The following is a 19,434-nucleotide window of genomic DNA, read 5'->3' as shown; positions in this document are numbered from 1 at the left end:
TTAATAGTGCACTGGCATCACTCCTAGTGTGCTTTTTGACAGCTTATAGAATAAAAACTTTTAGATTAATCTGAGAAATCATTCTGGGGGAAGATAAACATGGTGGGGGAAAAAAGGATAAATTCCAAAGTTAGATTTATTTTCTTCTATCATTAAATACCCTTTGAAATAGTTTTAACAGTCAAAAAAATTCCTTTTAAAGTCTTGAACTTTTTAATGTAATATGATGGCATGTTAAACTTTGGATTTATAGTTCCATTAGTGTTTGTTGGTCCCTCTTATTTATATTTGAAACAACCTCTAGAGTGTCAAGTTGCTTTATGAGAATAAAAAATAAAATTAGACATAATACAAGTAGTTAACCATTACTTTTAGGTTTCCTTTTGATGTACAAATCTTAGAAAAGGACCCAAAAATGATATTCTAGAGCAGGGGTTAGCAAAGTATAGTATAACTTTGGCCAAATCCAGTTACTGCCGATTTTTGTCCATAAAGTTTTATTGCAGCACACTCTGCTCATCTGTTTACATACTGTTTTGGGCTACTCACTGTAGCTGAGCTGAGAAGGATGACCTGCAAAGCCTGATGTATTTACCGTTTGGCTCTTTACAGGAAACGTTTGCCGACTGTTCTAGAGAATACTGTGATGGATAGAGAAGCAGCATAGTGTTGTAATATAATTGAGAGTTTTATATTTAGGATTAATACCTGGCTCTAGTCTTTGCTTGATTATTTATTATGGCAAAATGTTAGGTGATTTATGTACTTTCAGGGAGCCTCCGTTACCCAGTTTATATGATAAGGACTAGAGCAGGGGTGTCAAACTGCGGCCCGCGGGCCAACTGCGGTCCGCAATCCATTGTTAATTGGCCCGCAGCAAATTCCAAAAATATATTTAGTTTACTTAAATAAACCAGGTGAGGCAATACGTACTTCACCTCGAGTGAGTGGCCCGACTGTTTGTGTATTTTACTGCATATGGCCCTTGGTGAAAAACGTTGAAAAAAGTTTTGACACCCCTGGACTAGAACTTCAAACTCTGTTTTAGCTCTAAAATTCTGTTCCTCTGTGACTGACTAAAGTGTGCTGGCAGTCTGGGATTAGAGAGCCTTTTGAGGTGCCTTCCACCTTTAATTTTGTGATTATGTGTAACAAACAGATTTTTTTTTCTTTTAGCCTGATAGACTAAAGCAGTTTAGTGTGGCACCACGACACTATGAAGAGAAGATACCACCCGAAAGGCCCAGAGTAGCTTTCCAGACACCTCTCCCTCCTTTGTCGGCCCCATCTGCCCCACCCATCCCTCCAGTTCACTCCTTCCCATCTCAGAGTGAAGATTTGCACAGTGGCCTCAGCAGCACCCTTGGTGAAATGGTGCCTCCCAGGTGCTTGTTTAAAATGTTTTTTGTTTGGGAAGTAGATAAGGTATCATTGTATTTTGTATTTAGAAGCATTTACTGAAGCAGATTACATTAACCTTCAGAGATTTTTGTAGAATTAATGACATTTCTCAGATAATTTCTCTCGAAATCTGTTTTCATTGTTGGTCTTCTGTCATTATAAAAACAAGGGAAATCATAACGTTCTTTTGTTGTTTAAAGATGCTTTAGTATTTTTAGAATGCATAAGTACATTTAATATTTAGTTTTAGGTCACATATTTGAATATCTATTTTTGATACCTTTTAACATATAAAAGATGTAAATCTTCTTCAGTTTTGTAATTCCACTTGGCAAACATTGAATAATTCCTTCAGTTTATGCAGAAAAAGTTTCTAATGTGGCTCCTTTATATGTATTACTTTATCTTAACTTCTGTTTCATTTAACTCTTTCTGTGTGATTACTCATGGGCCATGTAACTCAAATACATAAAATGAAAACTGTTGAGATTATAGAACTGTAATTTAGGTACTAGGGCAAAGATTTGATTTCCGTTGGTAAAAGGCGGCATGCTGTATTAGACTATACATACAGAAAATCCTGTTGTTGGCGCTGATGTTTTCTGGGCTGTGCTTTCTTCTCTTTGTGGGACTTGAACTTATTTTTTGCTTACTCTTAATGTATTAATTATAGGAGTGTATTTACTCAGGTGTTTTTCTTTTTTAACAGTGATATTTTCTGTGCTATACTTTCTTACAAAAGGCCTTGGTCTTTTATTTACTACTAACAAATTGCAGAACTTTGTTTACTGTATGAATCAGGTGTTTTATTTGCTTCCTGACTCAAAAGACTAGGTGGAATTGGAATTACTGAGCATTATGTCATGGTCTCAGCATTGGCTGAGGGATTAAAATGGTTGGTTTCACTGTCTGGATTTTGGTCATACTGCACCTTTATTGACTTCAGTTTTCTCATTTGTAAAAGTGGAATAGTAATATTTTTTCCTTATCTATAATTACAGGGTTGTTGTGAGGATTAAATCTTAAATAAATCTCTATAAAAATGTAAAATTTAATGATATTGACAATTTTTCATAGCACTTTTCAACTGCTTTCTTGATGTATCTGTGGAGTGAGAATGGTAAGATTGGGCACACTGAGTGAGTAGTAAATGTAAAAAGTATTCATGACTGAAGAGAACTTGAATGCCTTCTGAGCCCTTCGGGATTATTTTGAAATATACCGCAAGGGACAACGTGTTAAGATACACTTAAAAATGCGAACATTCTAGGGTGCCCCCTTTCTCTTTTTGTTCATCTAAAGGAATTTTCCTTTTCCAGTTTCACTGTTGGAAAATGTTGCCTTGGTGGAAATAAGTGATATTTCCTAATCAGTGATGAAGTGCTGAAGCAGAAGTTTTAACTTTATGAAATCCTAAAAGTTATGTCAAGACTTTACTGTTGATACATAAGTGGTATTCTTTTCACGTATGGTTAACTTTTTTTGAGAGAACAATAATACCTTTTTAGAATTACAAAATGCACCTCCTCCCCCAGTCATAGGGAGCCATTTGTAATCCTGTCGTGTACCCCTCGTCTTCCTGAACTGTCCTTCCTCTCTGTGATTAACTCACTCCTAGCAACATGGCTGAAGCATTGCCTTTTCTAGAAAGCTTCCTTAGGTTCTCCTCCTCTCCCCTATGCGATTTAAATGTCCTTTATCCGTGTTCCTATAGCACTCCGTGTCTACTTGTGTGGTTTCATTTACTGTCCTTTGCTGTAATTGTCTGTTTATTTCTGTGTTATTCCTGATGGACAGGGACCATATTTGTTCAATATTCGCATATAGTGACTAATTAGATATTAGTTGATGGAACAAATCTGATTTTTTTGTCTTACATAGTATTGTAGCTTTTTCTAAAGCAGTAATTAGATTTCAGTAACATTTTTGCAAAAGAATGATATGTTGATTTTAAAAAATTACAATGAAATATGAGAAAATTTTCCAATTTTTTTTTTGATACAGGATTGCACCTCTGCCTCCACCTCCCCTTTTACCCCCTTTGGCTACTAGCTATCGAACTCCTTACGATGATGCGTACTATTTTTATGGAGCCAGGAATACTTTGGACCCTGGTCTTGCTTATTGTAAGTTATCTTGTATGTATATAAGTCTATAGGGTAAACACTTTTTTCCAGTGGTTCAGTCAGGAAAATTGTTTTTTGTACAAGCAAAAATACATAAATGAGAAAAGCAGTTTTACTTAATTCAAATATTATACATTTGTTGATTTAATAAATTGCCCTATTTTAAAACTCAGTTATATTTCATAGTTATTTCCTTTCTATTTAGATTGAAACAAATAATTATGTTGCATTTTCTTGCATTGTTTTCTGCTAACTCCTAACCCAGAAGGAAATAGGAATTTTTTTTCCTTGGGTCACATATTCAGTGTGTGACTTTTCTTTTAGGGATAATTGTTATTAAATGGGTACTCTGGAATAAATGTGTGTTTGTTTTTTTTTAAGATGGTTCAGGAATGGTGGGAGCACAGCCTGCAGCTTATGTTAGCGCTCCCGTTGCCCACCAGCCAGCACCACCTATTATGTAAGTCATTCGTTAAAACAGTAATTGCTTTTAAGCTTAATTTGTCTCCCTTAGAACCTATATTACTCAACTCATTATTTTTTTTCTTCAGAACAGATATAACTTATTTTCATTTCTAATTATTGCATAACCATTATGTTCACAGTATTGCTTTTAAGTCAATATTTCCTAGAAAGCACATTTTAAAATTAAGAATAACATCACTTTTTCTCATTACAAAAGTCTTGTATGCATATTATTGATAAATAAGAAGACAAACAAACATCTGCAAAACATTGAAATCGCCTAAAATTTCCTTCATCCAGAGAGAGCCACAGCTAAATGTGCATTCGGGAAGTCTTTCTGAGTATACACGCAAACTCACAAAAATAGACACACACACCAAAATGATATTATATCCTATATGTTGTTTTATGATCTGCTTTTAAAATTAATAGTATATCATAAACATTTTTTTCAGGTCAATAAATATAGAGAATCGTTTTTTTAAATTGAACTTTTTATTTAGCGATAACTGTAGATTCCTATGGTGGAATTGTTAGAAATAACAGAGACATCTTGTGTCCCCTTTATCCAGTTTCTCTCAATGCTAACATCGTGGCAAAACTGTGGTACAATATCACAACCCAGACATATGACACAGGATCCAGTCAGGATATAGAACACGTCCATCATCACAAGGATCCCTTATGAGCGTGCCCGTTTATAGACATACCTAGATCCCTGCTGTTTGTACTCCCTCCTTGGCCACTGGCAACAACTTTTCTCCATTTCTATACTATCACTTTAAGAGTGTTATATCAATGGAATTATTTAATAATAGCTAACTTTTTTCTTTGTTTAATTTGTATTAAATTTATTGGGGTGATGTTGGTTCATAAAATTATATAGATTTCAAGTGTACAGTTCTATAATACACCATCTGTCTATTGCATTGTGTGTTCACTACCCCAAGTCAGCTCTCCTTCCATCACCATATATTTGACCCCCTTTACCCTCTTCTACCACCCCATCTTCCCCCTCACTCTCTGGTAATCACTGAACTGGTATTATGATTTTTTTGTTTGTTTGTTTGTCTTGTTTGTATATTGCTTTCAGTTTTATATCCCATATGTGAGTGAAGTCATATGGTTTTCGACTTTTTCTGTCTGACTTATTTCGCTTAGCATGATAATCTCAAGGTCCATCTGTGTTGTCACAAATGGCAGTGTTTCATCTTTTCTTATAGTTGAGTAGTATTCTATTGTATTTATGTACCACATCTTCTTTCTTCCATCATCTATTGAAGAACAGTTAGTTGTTTCCATGTCTTGGCCACCGTGACTCATATGGATACATGTTTTCAGATTTTTTCAGTAGGTAACCCAGAAGAGGGATTGCTGGGTCATATGGTAATTCTATTCTTAATTTTTTGAAGAATCTCCATACTGTTTTCCATAGTAGCTATACTAATTTACATTCCCACCAGCAGTGTATGAGGATTCCTTTTTCTCCACACCCTCTCCAATATTTGTTATTACTTGTCTTGTTGATAATAGCCATTTTAACAAGTGTTAGGTGGCATTTCATTGTGGTTTTGATTTGCATTTCCCTAATAGCTAGTGAACTTGATTGAGCATTTTTTCATGTATCTCTTGGCCATTTGTGTGGGGGTTGACTTTTTAAAGTCAGCGTAATTCTCTGTAGATTTGGTGTTGCATGTATAAATATTTCATTTGTTCTTATTGCTGAGGAGCATTCTATGGTATAGATGTACCATAGTTTGTTTAACCATTCACTCGTTGAAGGACATCTAAGTTATTATGGCTGGAGCTGCTATAAACATTTGTGCACAGATTTTTGTATGAACATAGCCTTCATTTCTTTAGGATAATTGTCCAGGAGTGTTATTGTTGGATTGTGTGGTACGTTGTTTGGTAGTTACAGGTTAGTTTTGTAAGAAACTTCCAAACTATTTTCAGAAAGGCTATACCATTTTGTATGCATATCAGCAATGTGCTGAGAATCTGGTTTCTTCACATCTTTACCAGCATTTGGTGTTGTGACTTTTATTTACGCCATTCTGATAGGTGTGTAGTGATACGTCATTGGGGTTTTAATTTACATCTTCCTAATGATAATGATGTTGAACACCTTTCCAAGTATTTATTTGCCATCTATAAATCTTTTTGGTTAAATGTCTTTTGATGTCTTTTGTACATTTTCTAATGGAAATTTTTGTTTTTAAAACTACTGAGTTTTGAGAATTCTTTATGTATCTTAAATACTAGTTATTTGTCAGATAATATGGTTTGCAAATATTTTCTGTCAGCTTGTCTTTTTATCCTTTTGATAGGGTCTTTCACAGAGCAAAGGTTTAAAACTTTGATCAAGTTCAGTGTATGAGTTTTTCCTTTTATAGATCACGCTTTCAGAGTCCTAGGTACTCTTCCTAGGTCCCAAAGATTTTTCTCCTATTTTTTTTCCCCCCTCATCGTTGTAGAGGCTTAGATCAGAGGTGTGTTTTGGTGGGGCAGGGGAGAGGGGCCATGGGTGTCCATTGGCTCCTGGCACCATTTGTTGACAAGATTATTTTTCCTCTGTTGAATTGCTTTTTCCCTTTTGTCAGAATCAGCTGGGCGTATTTGTGTGGGTCTGTTTCTGGGATTTTCTTTTCCTTTCCGTTGAACTATATGCCTATTTTATACTGGTAGCACTTGATTATTGTAGCACTGTAGTATAAGTTTTGAAATTGGGAAGTGTGAGTTCTCCAAATTTGTTATTATTTTCTAAGATTGTTTTGGCTCTTCTAGGTCCTTTGTAGTTACATGTGAATTTTAGGATCAGCTTGTCAGTTTCTGCAAAAAGGAGGTTGAGATTTTGATAGCGATTATGTAGAATCTGTAGATTTGTTTAGTCAGTATTACCATCTTAATTTTTTTTCAATTTTTTTATTGTGGTAAATACACATAAAACCACTTAAAGCATTTGTAATGTAGAGTTCAGTGACATTAAGTACATTTGCATTGTTGTGCAATCATCACCACCATCCATTTTCAGACCTCTTTTCAATCTTGAATTAATAAGAGTTTTAGCAGAATTGCTGAATACAAAAATCAATATATAAAATCAGTTGCAGGACATGACAGTTTCTTAAAAAGTTAAACATATACTTAACATGCAACACTGTAATTCCACTTCTAGGCATATACTTAAGAGAAATGAAAATATATGTACATACGAAGACTTGTGTGTGAATGTTTATAATAGTATTATTTATGATAGCCAAAAAGGCATAAACAATTCAAATGTCTATGAACTAGTAAATGGATAAACAAAATATGTCCATACAATGAAACACTGAATATTCAGCAATAAAAAGGAATGAACTACTGATGTATGCTACACCATAACTCAAAAATACGATATGTGAAACAATCCATTTATATTGTTTGCTTCCACTTGTATGAGATATCCAGAAAGAGCAAATCTACAGAGACAGAAAGCAGGCCACTTACTGATTGATTGCCTGTGGCTGGGGGTGGGAGTGGGGATCGGTTACATATTGGTGTGGGGGATATTTTGGGCTTATGGAAAAGTTCTAAAACTACTAGGTGATGGACATGGTTGTACAATTCCATATATTTCCTGAAAATCATTGAGATGTGTAATTACTACCCCTATCTTTTCTCTCTTCTTCCCATCCTGATCTGACTGTACATACTTACCTAAATGCTCTCTTTCTGGAGCCAGGGCGGAATTAGTAAATAAAGGCCAAGAATTTGGATCCTTGAGCAAGGGGTAAGAGACAAACAGGAAGAAAACTGAGTGAAACAGATACTGAGAGAATCTATCCACCATGTAATTTATAGCCAGTTTGCGTTGAGAGATTAATTTAGATGAACACTCAGATAAGCCTTCTCAACCTTCTTTATTCATTAATACACACAGAGGTTCCTTGCTATGAAAAGGTATAAGGTCTTTTAGGAATCATTTGCTCTGGGCTCCTCATTTTCCCTTTTACCCATTCATAATCCAACGTGACAGTGTACACAAACATGTCTGTTTATCCTAATAAAAGATTGTAAATACATTGGGTGAGTTGAGTACACAAAGGAAACTCAGATTTAAAGTGATAATGATGTTTTTGGAAATGAGATGCCTTTTGTAGTCTCTTTGTAATTATAATTTTATTATAAGACCAATATTTATCTTTTACAATTGAGATTTTTAAAATGTATTGTTTTCTACAAAGTGGCTACATTAAAACGTGTTGTATTAAAGGCAAATAGCACTTTATTGCTTAAAATTTATATAACCGTAATGTTTTAAATATTTCCTTTTTTGATTTTTTTATAAGTTTTTCAAAAATTTTTGCTTTATCTGGGACTGTCAGACTTTTTACTTATAAATTGTCTAGGATGCTATTACTTTATATTGGAGTGTATTTATTAAGTAAATCATTGGTTATATTATTTGATGGACTTCCACTGTATTATTATTAGTATGCATTCAGAAAAGTGCATAAGCCATATGTATACTGCTTGATGAATTATCACAAGGTATTTTCACCCCCATGAAACTACCACCTAAGTCAATAAATAGGTCCAGTAAATTTGAAAGTTTCATGAATTGTGAAAGCAGAGCTGGGGGAAGATCTTAGGAAGGAGTCATTAACGTGAGGATTTCTCTTTGACCTGCAGAAAACTAACTCTCTTCCCATTTTTAAATGTGCTACTTATATGCCATGCTATTGCAAAGGAGTGTTGCATTTTCTTCTTGCTTCATCATAAATGGATTCAAATTATTAACTGTGTATTTGATGTAGGAATATGGTTGGACAGAATGAATTGAAAATGACAAGTGATCGCGCAATAAATTCAGGATTGTTTTTTGAAGATAAACCAAAGCCTTCAAAGCAGTCACTTCAGTCTTACCAGGAAGCTTTGCAGCAGCAGGTAACCATTCATGGATTGGGTCATTCGTTTGTTCATTCATGTGATCATTTTGCGTGTTAGCACAGTGGTCCTTTAGAACTGACTATGGCAGAGAAGAGCAAAGATACAGTTATGTATAATTCACTATAAGTTTTGATGTAGAGCAACTGGAATGCTGTTGGAAGCATAGGATAGGGAGAATAATTGGGCAGGTAGGAGGGCTTCATTCACCTGGTTGTTGAGCTGCGATATACACTGAATAGACAGGAAATTCCTGGTATATTTAGGGAATAGAATTGAGTTGGGAGAAGAGGCTGGAGTGTTAGATTGCGCTAGATTGTGCAGGACAAGTTATAAGGGGTTTTCAGTTGCATCCTGTTTTGGAGAGCCAGAGGGAGGACATTTTAAACCAGAGTGAAAGGAGTAGTTGATGTGAGCAAATTAGGCTTTTAAGAAGATATCTGGTTGTGATGTAGGCGATTGGGAAAGAGATGTGGCAGAGAAACTTTGTAGGGGGTGGGGAGATGGGAGGGATATACAAGAGACAATTGGGGTTTCAGTGGTGGGCTTAGGTATAGGGGATGAGAAAGAACTGGGTGCTTGCAGGTGATTCGGAGTGTTGCAATCTAGGAGAATAATGAGGCAATGAACTAAGACAGGGAAAAAAGTAGGATACTTTTAAGGGAGGAGAATAATGGGTTCTGTTGTAGTTTGTAATGTTTGAAGAGAGTTTACTGAAGAGTAAACTGTATCAAATGTATGGATTTTGGGGGGGAATACCCATATCTCTGAGAGGACCCTGGAACTCTTGGTAGGTTTATGTCCATCTGAGGTACTTTTTCTATGAAGTTCCGCCTAGATTTCTTCTAAAACTCCTTTTTTTCATTTTTCACATGGGCAACCTTCTTGAAAGATGGATTTTTTTTTAAAGGTATAGAATTACCAACATTATTTTTTTATGTTAGTATTCTACAAAATAAAAGACTGAATTTATGTCTGTTTTCAAATGAGCTTATTAAAAACCACTGACAAAACTAAATTTCCTGTCTCTAGAATTTATTTTATGTGTGTAATGATTTCCTTGGCCTTGCTGGAGTGGTTGCTTCCAAAATGACTTGTTTATTGCCTATCCATATGTCTCCAGAAAACAAACCTGTACTCATACTTGATGACGACGATAAGATTGTACTTGTTTTGTTTGCTGTCATAAAGTTGTACTTTAAGTAGCCCAGCATTCCCCAAAGAACTTTGAACTTTGCATCTCTAGGAATTCTGGGAATGGAGTTTGCCCAGGGTAGATAGTTCTGGTGAGGAGTGTGGAGTAGTTTGTGGCTTGCCAGTTCCCATGAAAGGGTAGATGAGAAAGGAAAGTAGGGAGATCCTATTGGTCCTCATGGAATTTGTGAGGTTAGGGAGGAAGTGGTTCAGGTGGACAGTGAGGGTTTAGTCCAAAGTGGCATCAATGGCTGGAAAGGACTAGTGGCCATCGAAGTGTTTTAAAATTGGGTGTTACGTGTGTTTGATTTTTAAATTTCAGACTGAAACACACTGAAAAAATTTCCAGTTTTTTTCTGTAATAAGAAAAATAAAATAAACCTGATATTAAAACAAACTTTTTGTATCAGAATACTTGTTAGGCCTTACTGTGACTGTTTCCTCTGTTGTCAAGATTCGGGAAAGAGAAGAAAGAAGGAAGAAAGAACGAGAAGAAAAGGAAGAATATGAAGCTAAACTAGAAGCAGAAATGAGAAGTTACAACCCCTGGGGGAAAGGCGGAGGTGGTGCTCCTCTCAAGGATGCAAAGGGAAATCTGATAAGTATGTTACTTCCACTGATGTGTTGTTTTTAAAAGAAACGAAATTATTTTTAACTTTTGAAAAGAATGGGGAGTAGAAAGAAGTGTGAATCATAGCCTGTAAGGCAAAGTCTCTTTTTTATGTGTCTTAATGCAAAAGAGTATTTTGATAATAAATGTAATAACAGGTTAGAAAACCTTTCTTCAGAAGACTAGTAATTTGTTTTTATTACAAATTGTTCATCCTCTGATGATAATAACTCGGTTGCAGAGAAAAGCTCATGTTCGTTGGCAAATTTTACCCAAACTAGTAGTTAGAATTTAAAAAAATTTCCTAGTAAAAATAACAAAACTCTTACTACAAGTTTTGTGTTTTTGTTTTTTTTAAAACCAGTAAGATAGCTTTAAAATAAGTGATCTGGAATAGTGTGACATGGGATGTTGTGTTTAATTCATATATGTCATATACTAGCTCAGTGCAAGGACTCCTTTGAAAAGTAAAGACTTGATCTCAGAAATTTTCAGGCAGGTTGCAGAATTACATTGATTTATCTTAATTATGTGCTTTCAAAAATACTTGATCTAGAAATCATACAAGAAGCACTTTGAAAAGAGAAACTTTATATAGCTTGTTATGTATGTGTTTTAATTGCTGGAAGTCAGTAGGATAAGTGTGGGTTATTGAATTAGAAAATACTGTTCTAGAATTGCTTGGTCTAATGGTAATGGAGCAAACTATTCTGAGATTCTCCTTTTTAGTGGAAATATTTAGTTTGCTTATTTAATGCTACATTCAGGCCATAAAATAGAAAAGGTGCACCATATTATCAAATACATTGGAGCTCTTTTTTAATGGTATTTCCAAAGCAGGTAAACTCATTACGTAAAGAATGTCTGTTTTGCATGTGGCGGTTATGTTTTAGAGAGGCAGGGAACATACTTTTTCTATTCTATTTGAAATGTGTAGTAAAACACAATGTTGTACTTCGTGTGATGACCAAGACCGTATAACCTCTATACCACGTAGGCTAACTTTAATTCAGCTTCTGGCTTTTCGAATTATTCCTGCTTTCTCTTTGATCTTTTATTACAAAGAAATTAAAGAAATTGAATGTTCACCCTTATCTTAGCTCTCTAAGGAAGATCTTTTTATAAGGGAAAGTAGCTGTTAATAAAATATTAAAATCTATTACCCATGCAATTGTAACATAGCATCAGCCCTTTTAAAGTAAATACCTCTCTGTTTTATTAGTTGTACACTCTTAAAATCGGTTGCCTTTCTCAGTTCTTTATTCATTAAACTTCTTTATTCAAGATCCCATAAAAAACTGACGACATTCTTATATCTTTCAATGGGTAAATGGATAAACAAACTGTGGTACATTCATGCAACGGGATGCTACTCAGTCATAAAAAAGAATGAGCTATTGATGCCCAGAACAGCTTGGAAGGCTCTCGAAGGATTTATGCTAAGTGAAAGAAGCCCTTCTCTAAAGTTTACATGCCCGTACATTTTCGAAATGACATAACTGCAGGGATAGAGAATGAATCAATGGTTGCCAGGGGTGACGTCTGGGGAGAGGGGGTAACTTTTATAAAGAGAGAGCATGATAGAGGCTTTTGGGGTGATAGAACTGTTTTGTATCGTGATTATGGTGATGTTATGTGAATCTATCATATGTTAAAAGTTTAAAAAAATACACCAAGGGAAAGAAAAACAATTTGAAAGAGCAAAAGAATAGTGAGCTCAAGCATTTCTTCATATATAGTGGATTATGTATTTTTATTTCTCTCCTGTATTGTATTTTCCCCAGTTAGATTTATGTTTGTTTTTATGTTGTTTATTGAGACAATTTACATACAATAAAATATACTTTTTAAGTGTATTCAATGAGTTTCGACAACTGATTCTAGTAACTGCCACAATCAAGATATAGACCATTTACAAATTACCCAACCTTCTACCCTTGCCAACCACTGAGCCTTTTGTATCTGACATTTTTCTTTTAGTATAATGTTTTTGAGGTTTATCCATGTTGTTGTATATGTCAGTAGATTATTTCTTTTTATTACTGAATAAGTATCCCATTGTGTGGAGGTACCACAATTGTTTATCTGTTTACAAGTTCATGGACATTTGAACTTGTGTTTTATAGTTTAAGGCCATTATGAATAAAGATGTTATAAACATTCACTTACAGGTCATTGTATGGACATAGTTTTCATTTCTTTGGGTAAATAAATGCCTAGGAATAGAGTTGCTGGGATGTATAGTTAAGTGTCTGTTTAACTTTGTAAGACATTGCCAGACCTTTTTCCAAAGTGGTTGTGCCATTTTGCGTCCCCACCAGCAAAGCACAAGATTTCCAGTTGCTCTGAATTTCCATCAGTACTTGAAATTGTCCGTCTTTAAAATTTTATCCGTTCTATTACATACGTAGTGATAATCTCTTTGTATTTTCTTAAAAGACTTTATTTTGAAATAATTTAACAATTAGAGAAGAGCTGCAAAGATATTATAGAGAGTACTCCTCACTTAGTTTCCCTTCATGCTAACGTCTTACATAATCTTGGCACAGTGATCAAAACTGAAAATTAAAATTAGTACAATACTATTAATTAAATTATAGGCTTGATTTGGATTTCACCAGTTTCCCCTCAGATGCCCTTATTAATAACTGATACAGGTTCTAGTCCAGGATGCTATATTGCATTCACTCGTCATGCCTCTTTTTAGTCTCTTCCAATCTGACAGTTTCTCTATCTTTCTGTCTTTGTTTTTATATATATAATAAATAGCTTTATTGAGATCTTAATTCCCATACTGTGCAACTCAGCCATTTAAAGTGTACAGTTCAGTAGTTCTTAGATCTAATTCCCATACAATCCAACTCACCTATTTAAAGTGTACAGTTCAGTAGTTCTTAGTATATTCACAGAGTTGTGCTACAGTCAATTTTAGAACATTTTCCACATTGAATTGCCTTGGTACCTTTGGTGAAAATCAATGGACCATAAAATTATTTCTGGATTCCCTGTTCTGTTCCATTGATCCTGATGTCTGTCCTTATACCCACCTATGTCACACTCTTTTGATTACTGTAGCTTTGTGGCAAGTTTTGAAACTGAGAAGTGGAGTTTTCCAACTTTGTTTTTCTTTTTCAAGATTGTTTTGTCAGCTTGATTTCCTTTGTATTTTCATATAAATTCTACTATCAGCATCTCACCTTCAACAAAAAATTGTGTGGGATTTTCATTGGGAAAGCATTGACTTTATAGATCTGTTTTGGGACAGCTAGCATCTTAACAGTATGGAGTCTTGATCCATGAATGTGGAATATCTCTCTACTCATTACTATTAGTTAACTTCTCTTAGCAATACTTTGTAGTTTTCAGATCTTGTAACATATTTCGTTAATTGCACCCCTAAGCATTTCATGTGTTTTGATGCGATTTTAAATGACACATTGAAAAAAATACCAATATCAGTTTGTTCATTGCTGATTTTTAGAAGCATAGTTGATTTTTGCATATTGTCCGTACTGAACTCACTCATTAGTTTTAGTAGTTTTTTTGTATAGCTTTGGGATTTTTTTTTTAATGTAGATAATTATGTTATTTGCAGACAGTTTTATTTCTTCCTTTTCAATCTGAATGCTTTTTACTTATTTTACTTGCCTTTCATACTAGTTAGGAACTCCTGTACAATGTTTAAAAATCATGAGAGCAGAAATCCTTGCCTTGTCCCTGATTTTAGGTAGAAATCATTTTCAGTCTTTCACCATTTAGTGCAAGGTTAGCTGTAGGTTTTTGTAGCTTTTATTCTTCATCAGGTCTAGGACGTTCTCCCTTTTCCTGCTCAGAGTTTTCATCATGAGTGTATGTTGAATTTTGTCAAGTGCTTTTCTACATCTTTTCTAATGATAATCTTGTCTTTCTTTTTTAATCTGTTGCTGTGTGGTGGATTACATTGATTTTTTTTGAATGTTGAACCAATTTTTCATCTGGCATAAACCTTATTTAGTTATACTGTATTGTCTTTTTTTATATGTTACATAATTTGATTTGCTAATATCTTGTTAGACATTTTTGCATCTGGGGTCATAAGGATATTTGTCTGTTTTTCTTTCTTTTCAATGTTGTTTGGTTTTGGTATCAGGATAATGCTGGCCTCACACTCTGAATTGGGAAGTTTTCTCTTCTATTGATAGAGTTCACGAGTGAAGCCATATGGGCTGGGAGTTTTCTTAGGGAATGTTTTAAACTATGAATTCAATTTCTTTAGCAGATAAAGAGATATTGAGTTTATTTATTCTTGTGTGGTTTGAATCAAAGAATTTACCTGTTGGATCTAGCTTTCTGAATTTATTGGCATAAAGTTAATATTTTGTTATTTTTTTAAATGTCTGTAGGATCTACAGTGATGACTTTTTCATTCCTGATATTTGTAATTTTATATTTTTCCTTTTTTTTTTAAATACTCTGGCTGGAGATTTATTCATTTTATTGGTCTTCTCATAGAACCAGCTTTTGTTTTCATTATTTTCATTATTTTCTCTTTTGTTCTTCTCTTCCAAATTTATTGATTTTAGCTCTTTATTATTTTCTTCCCTAGTTTGCTTTGTGTTTAATTTTTCTCTTTTTCTCATTTAATTTTTTTAAAAAAGATTTTATTGTGGAAGGGGAACAGGACTTTATTGGGACACAGTGCGTATTTCCAGGATGTTATTGGGGAACAGTGTGTTTTTCCCAGGATCCATGAGCTCCGAGTCAAGTTGGTGTTCTTTCAATCTTAGTTGTGGAGGGCGCAGCTCAATCCAAATCCAGTTGCCGTTGTTCAATCTTAGTTGCAGCAGGTGCAGCCCACCATCCCTTGCGGGAGTCGAACCGGCAACCTTGTGGTTGAGAGCACGCGCTCCAACCAACTGAGCCATCCGGCCGCCTGGGAGCTCAGCAGCATGTTGTTGTCTTCAATCTAGTTGTGGAGGGTGCAGTTCACTGGCCCATGTGGGAATCGAACCGGCAGCCTTGTTGCCCAGAGCCCGCTCTCTAACCACCTGAGCCACCCGTCACCCCTCTTTTTCTAATTTTTTAGTGTAGAAGCTTAGGTTATGATTTGAGATCTTTTTTCCCCCTAATAAATGTATTTAAAAACGTAAATGTATTTAAATTTCCTTCTGAGTACTATTTTAAGTGTATTCACAAATTCCAGTATGTCGTGTTTTCATTTTCATTCAATTCAATTTTCTAATTTTTCTTTGAACCACTGATTATTTAGAAGTGAGTTTTTAAAATTTCCAAATATTTGGCCGTTTTCCAGGTAGCTTGCTTTTATTCACTTCGAGTGTATAGTTCTGTTCAGAGACTGTACTATGTTATTACAGTGTTTTTAAGTTTGTGAGATTTATTTTATGGACCACCAGTTACAGTTTTTATTTTTCTTAAAGACTGTGATCTCTTTAAGTAAGTATATCTATTTTAAATTAGGTTAATTTTGAAATATGTGTCAGTAGTAGTGCCAGAGTTGAAAATTTTCTTTAACCTTCTGAATTGACTCATTATGAAAGCGTTAGTATGTCAGCCATGAATTTCTGAATAATACTGGGCCTATAGTAATAGTTAACGTATCTTAGTCATTTTCTTTAACATGTTTCGGTATTTTCTACCAGAGTACAAAAAGCAACTAACTTGTAAAGTTAATTTTAATTTCAAAGTATTCATTTAAGTTTATTAAAAAATAAAGATTATAAAATAAGGAATGAGAAAAATTAAGTACTATTTATGTTTTGTTTACCTGTAGGTATCATACAGTTTTGCCTTGTTCAAGGAGTGGAATTATTTTTCCCACTTGTGAATCTGTGACATTTTCTTTTGTAATTCTGTTTATTGTAGAATTCTTGTAATGCTAGCAATTTTATATTAAATATGATGACTTACATTTGAAATAAAGGCCCATTTTTAATGACATCTTTGCAGTTGGCAAATTATGTTCTTGACCAAAGTGGCTTTTTCCTTTTCATTGTTTTAGCTGAATTTAAACCTGCTATTGGCCTACCTCATGGAAAGATAGACAAGGAGTGACCGATTTTTTTTTTTTTCACAAATCATTTTTTCCAATAAAAATGAATATGGATTTGTTTTGGTTGTTGAATCTGATAGTTGTAAATCTTAAATAATAATTGTGTACTCTGCTGAAATTAATTTTCCTTTTATATAAATATATTGACTGTTCTAATTGAGAGGACCATATGTAATCACAATAGTAAATTGTAACATGTTACTGATTTTGAAGCTTATCATAGTGTTTGCTTATTTGTAGGTTATTTGTGTCTTAATTTGTGTTTTGTGTAGGTGAATAGCAAAATGAGCTTGCATTCTCTAAGCACTCACTAGCTTGGTAACAGAGCCGCAGCTGTGGGTATTATCTGGAAGCAATGAGCTTGATGTACTGCGCTCTGGTGATAGAAAATACTACCAAATGGTCTCCACTACCATCTGCAGAACAGAATTGAGACTCATCGGCTTGTGCTATAGAATATTCCAGAATAGGCCCCCAATTTGCACTTTCCTATCTTATTTCTCATTGCTCTATTATGTGTAATTTGTGCTCTTGTCAAGTAGGACTACTTTGATGGTGCCAGAACACTCTTCATGTTTTACCCCCTTGGAGTTGTTTTGTGCACATTGTTCTGTTTCTTTTTTATGCTTTCCCACCCATCTTCACCTATTGAATCTCCTATCCAGTGTCTAAGTCCACCTTGTCCTAAGGGTTGCAACAGGATGTGAACTTTCCTGATTCTGAACTCTCTTTCTCTTTGGTAACATTCATATGTTACTTGCCATGTTCTGTCTGGTATTCTCATTGTGATTCATGGTCAGTACGTCCTTGAACATAACAGGCTCCCTGATAAATACTTCTTATATCCAGATTTGTTTGCTTTACTGCTGCCACACTACCCAAGTTGTTTGTGGAGAACTACTTTTTATTTGTTGAACCTTTTGTGTTCTTCAGTCATTCATGTCTGTTTTTAAGATGACTGGTTGTTTGACCCCGTCCTACATGCTCAGATTTTTGCCATGTATATGTGATGTCATTGTGTAACAAATTATCCCAACATGTTTTAAAATAACAAACATTTATTATCTTGCAGTTCTGTGGGTAATTTGTATGTGGCTGGATGGTTCTTTCATAGGGTCTCTTATGACGTTGCAGTCCAAGATGTCAGAATGTGGGCTATAGTCATCTGAAGGCTTGGCTGGGACTGGAGAGTCCATTTCCCATATGGCTCGCACATGGCTCAGGAAGGAGGCCTCAGTTTCTGGTCACGTGGGCCTCTCCATGGGGCCCCTTCAGTATCCTTGTGATATGATAGCTGGCTTTGTTCAGAGTGAGTGGTGCAATAGATCAAGCAAAGTGGAGACCATAATGTCTTTTATGAAGTAACCTTGGAGAAGTCATATACCATCACTCTGCAATCTTGTATTCAGAATGAGTTATGAACTCTGGCCCACACTCAAGGGGAGAGGCATTGAGCTCTATCTTTTAAGGGAAGATTGTGAAAGAATTAGTGGATATGTTTTAAAACTCCACATGATTATATTTTTTTCATTAGGAATGCTGATGTTGGGTAAATTTCACTACGACTGGTTTTGAATTATTGCAATATTTTCTGTATTAAACAGATTCCATGTTCTGTAGTAACATAGATATAAATACGGTTTTTTATGGGTTGTCAAAGATCTATATATTCTTAACTTCTTTACTGATTTCGAGTTTATTTTGTAAGGTTATTTAAAAAAATATTTTAAGTTTTGATTATTTTGTTTCTGTTTTTAGGGCACCAATATGTCACTGAATTATTCCAGCTCTGTCCTATTGTTTTTCTCTCATTTTCCCTACTTTAAGAAAATGTATTAAGCATGCTAATTATAGAAATGTATTTATTGAAATAAATGGCTTATTTTTCTCTCGCAGCTGATTTGAATAGGATGCACAGACAAAATATAGATGCCTATCATAACCCAGATGCAAGAACATATGAAGATAAAAGGGCTGTTGTATCACTAGACCAAAATTTAGCCACTTCAAATCCTGAGAACCTAGAAGATTCTGCAAATAAAAATTCAGGTTTTTAATCACATTCTATTTTTCCTTTTACCTTTCTAAAGTTGTTCAGTAACGTTTCTCTTCATTTCTCTGACAAAGTCTTATTTTAATTTTGAAAATTTGGTTACTCTGAGTCAGGAAGCGTAATGTTATTCGTGCTATTTACAAAATCTTTTCTCCATAGGTATTTTAAAAAAGTGAATAGGGAAATATAGTTGGCTTTTTAATAACTTTTTCTCAGCTTTGTAACTTGCTTATACATGTTTTAGCTGCTGATAACATTTTAGTTTGCTAGTGGGAAGACATTGCTTAAAATCAAATTGTCTTTTTACACTTACACAGTTTGCTTCTTATACCCATAACTGTTTGAATTAGAGATATCAGATGTGGTATGATAAATTGTACGATGAAATTCACTTTTTGCTTGTTTTGTAATCCTTTGCCCTCCCTTGTAAAACCACAATGTACGAAGAAATGAAATAATTAAAAATTTAATTTGATCTCTGGTCAGATCCCCCCACCCCTTTTTTATTAGTTTCAAGTGTACAAAACAATGTAATAGTTAGACATTTATAACCCTCACAAAGTGATAACCGCCTCCCCCAATCTACTACCCCTCTGACATCGTA

The 19,434-nt window shown here is 34.5% G+C and overlaps 1 protein-coding gene across 11 annotated transcripts in view; it reads left to right on the top strand.

Moving 5' to 3' along the window:
• CSPP1 (centrosome and spindle pole associated protein 1) overlaps positions 1–19,434 on the top strand; it is a 107,075-nt gene that overhangs the window by 51,369 nt on the left and 36,272 nt on the right. For 9 of the 11 annotated variants that reach the window (XM_033126708.1, XM_033126712.1, XM_033126716.1 and 6 more), the window contains 6 exons: positions 1,177–1,385; positions 3,406–3,527; positions 3,909–3,987; positions 8,795–8,924; positions 10,573–10,720; positions 18,674–18,826. In XM_033126708.1, the coding sequence (XP_032982599.1) occupies positions 1,177–1,385; positions 3,406–3,527; positions 3,909–3,987; positions 8,795–8,924; positions 10,573–10,720; positions 18,674–18,826 (841 nt within the window). The remainder of the gene's footprint in view (positions 1–1,176; positions 1,386–3,405; positions 3,528–3,908; positions 3,988–8,794; positions 8,925–10,572; positions 10,721–18,673; positions 18,827–19,434) is intronic. The other 2 variants (XM_033126719.1, XM_033126718.1) reach the window with 1 other exon arrangement.

Source organism: Rhinolophus ferrumequinum, chromosome 14 (genome assembly GCF_004115265.2).
Source record: "Rhinolophus ferrumequinum isolate MPI-CBG mRhiFer1 chromosome 14, mRhiFer1_v1.p, whole genome shotgun sequence".
Taxonomy (NCBI): Eukaryota; Metazoa; Chordata; class Mammalia; order Chiroptera; family Rhinolophidae; genus Rhinolophus; species Rhinolophus ferrumequinum.
The sequence above is the reverse complement of the archived record's forward strand: the minus strand, read 5'-3'. Positions and strand labels throughout refer to the sequence as shown.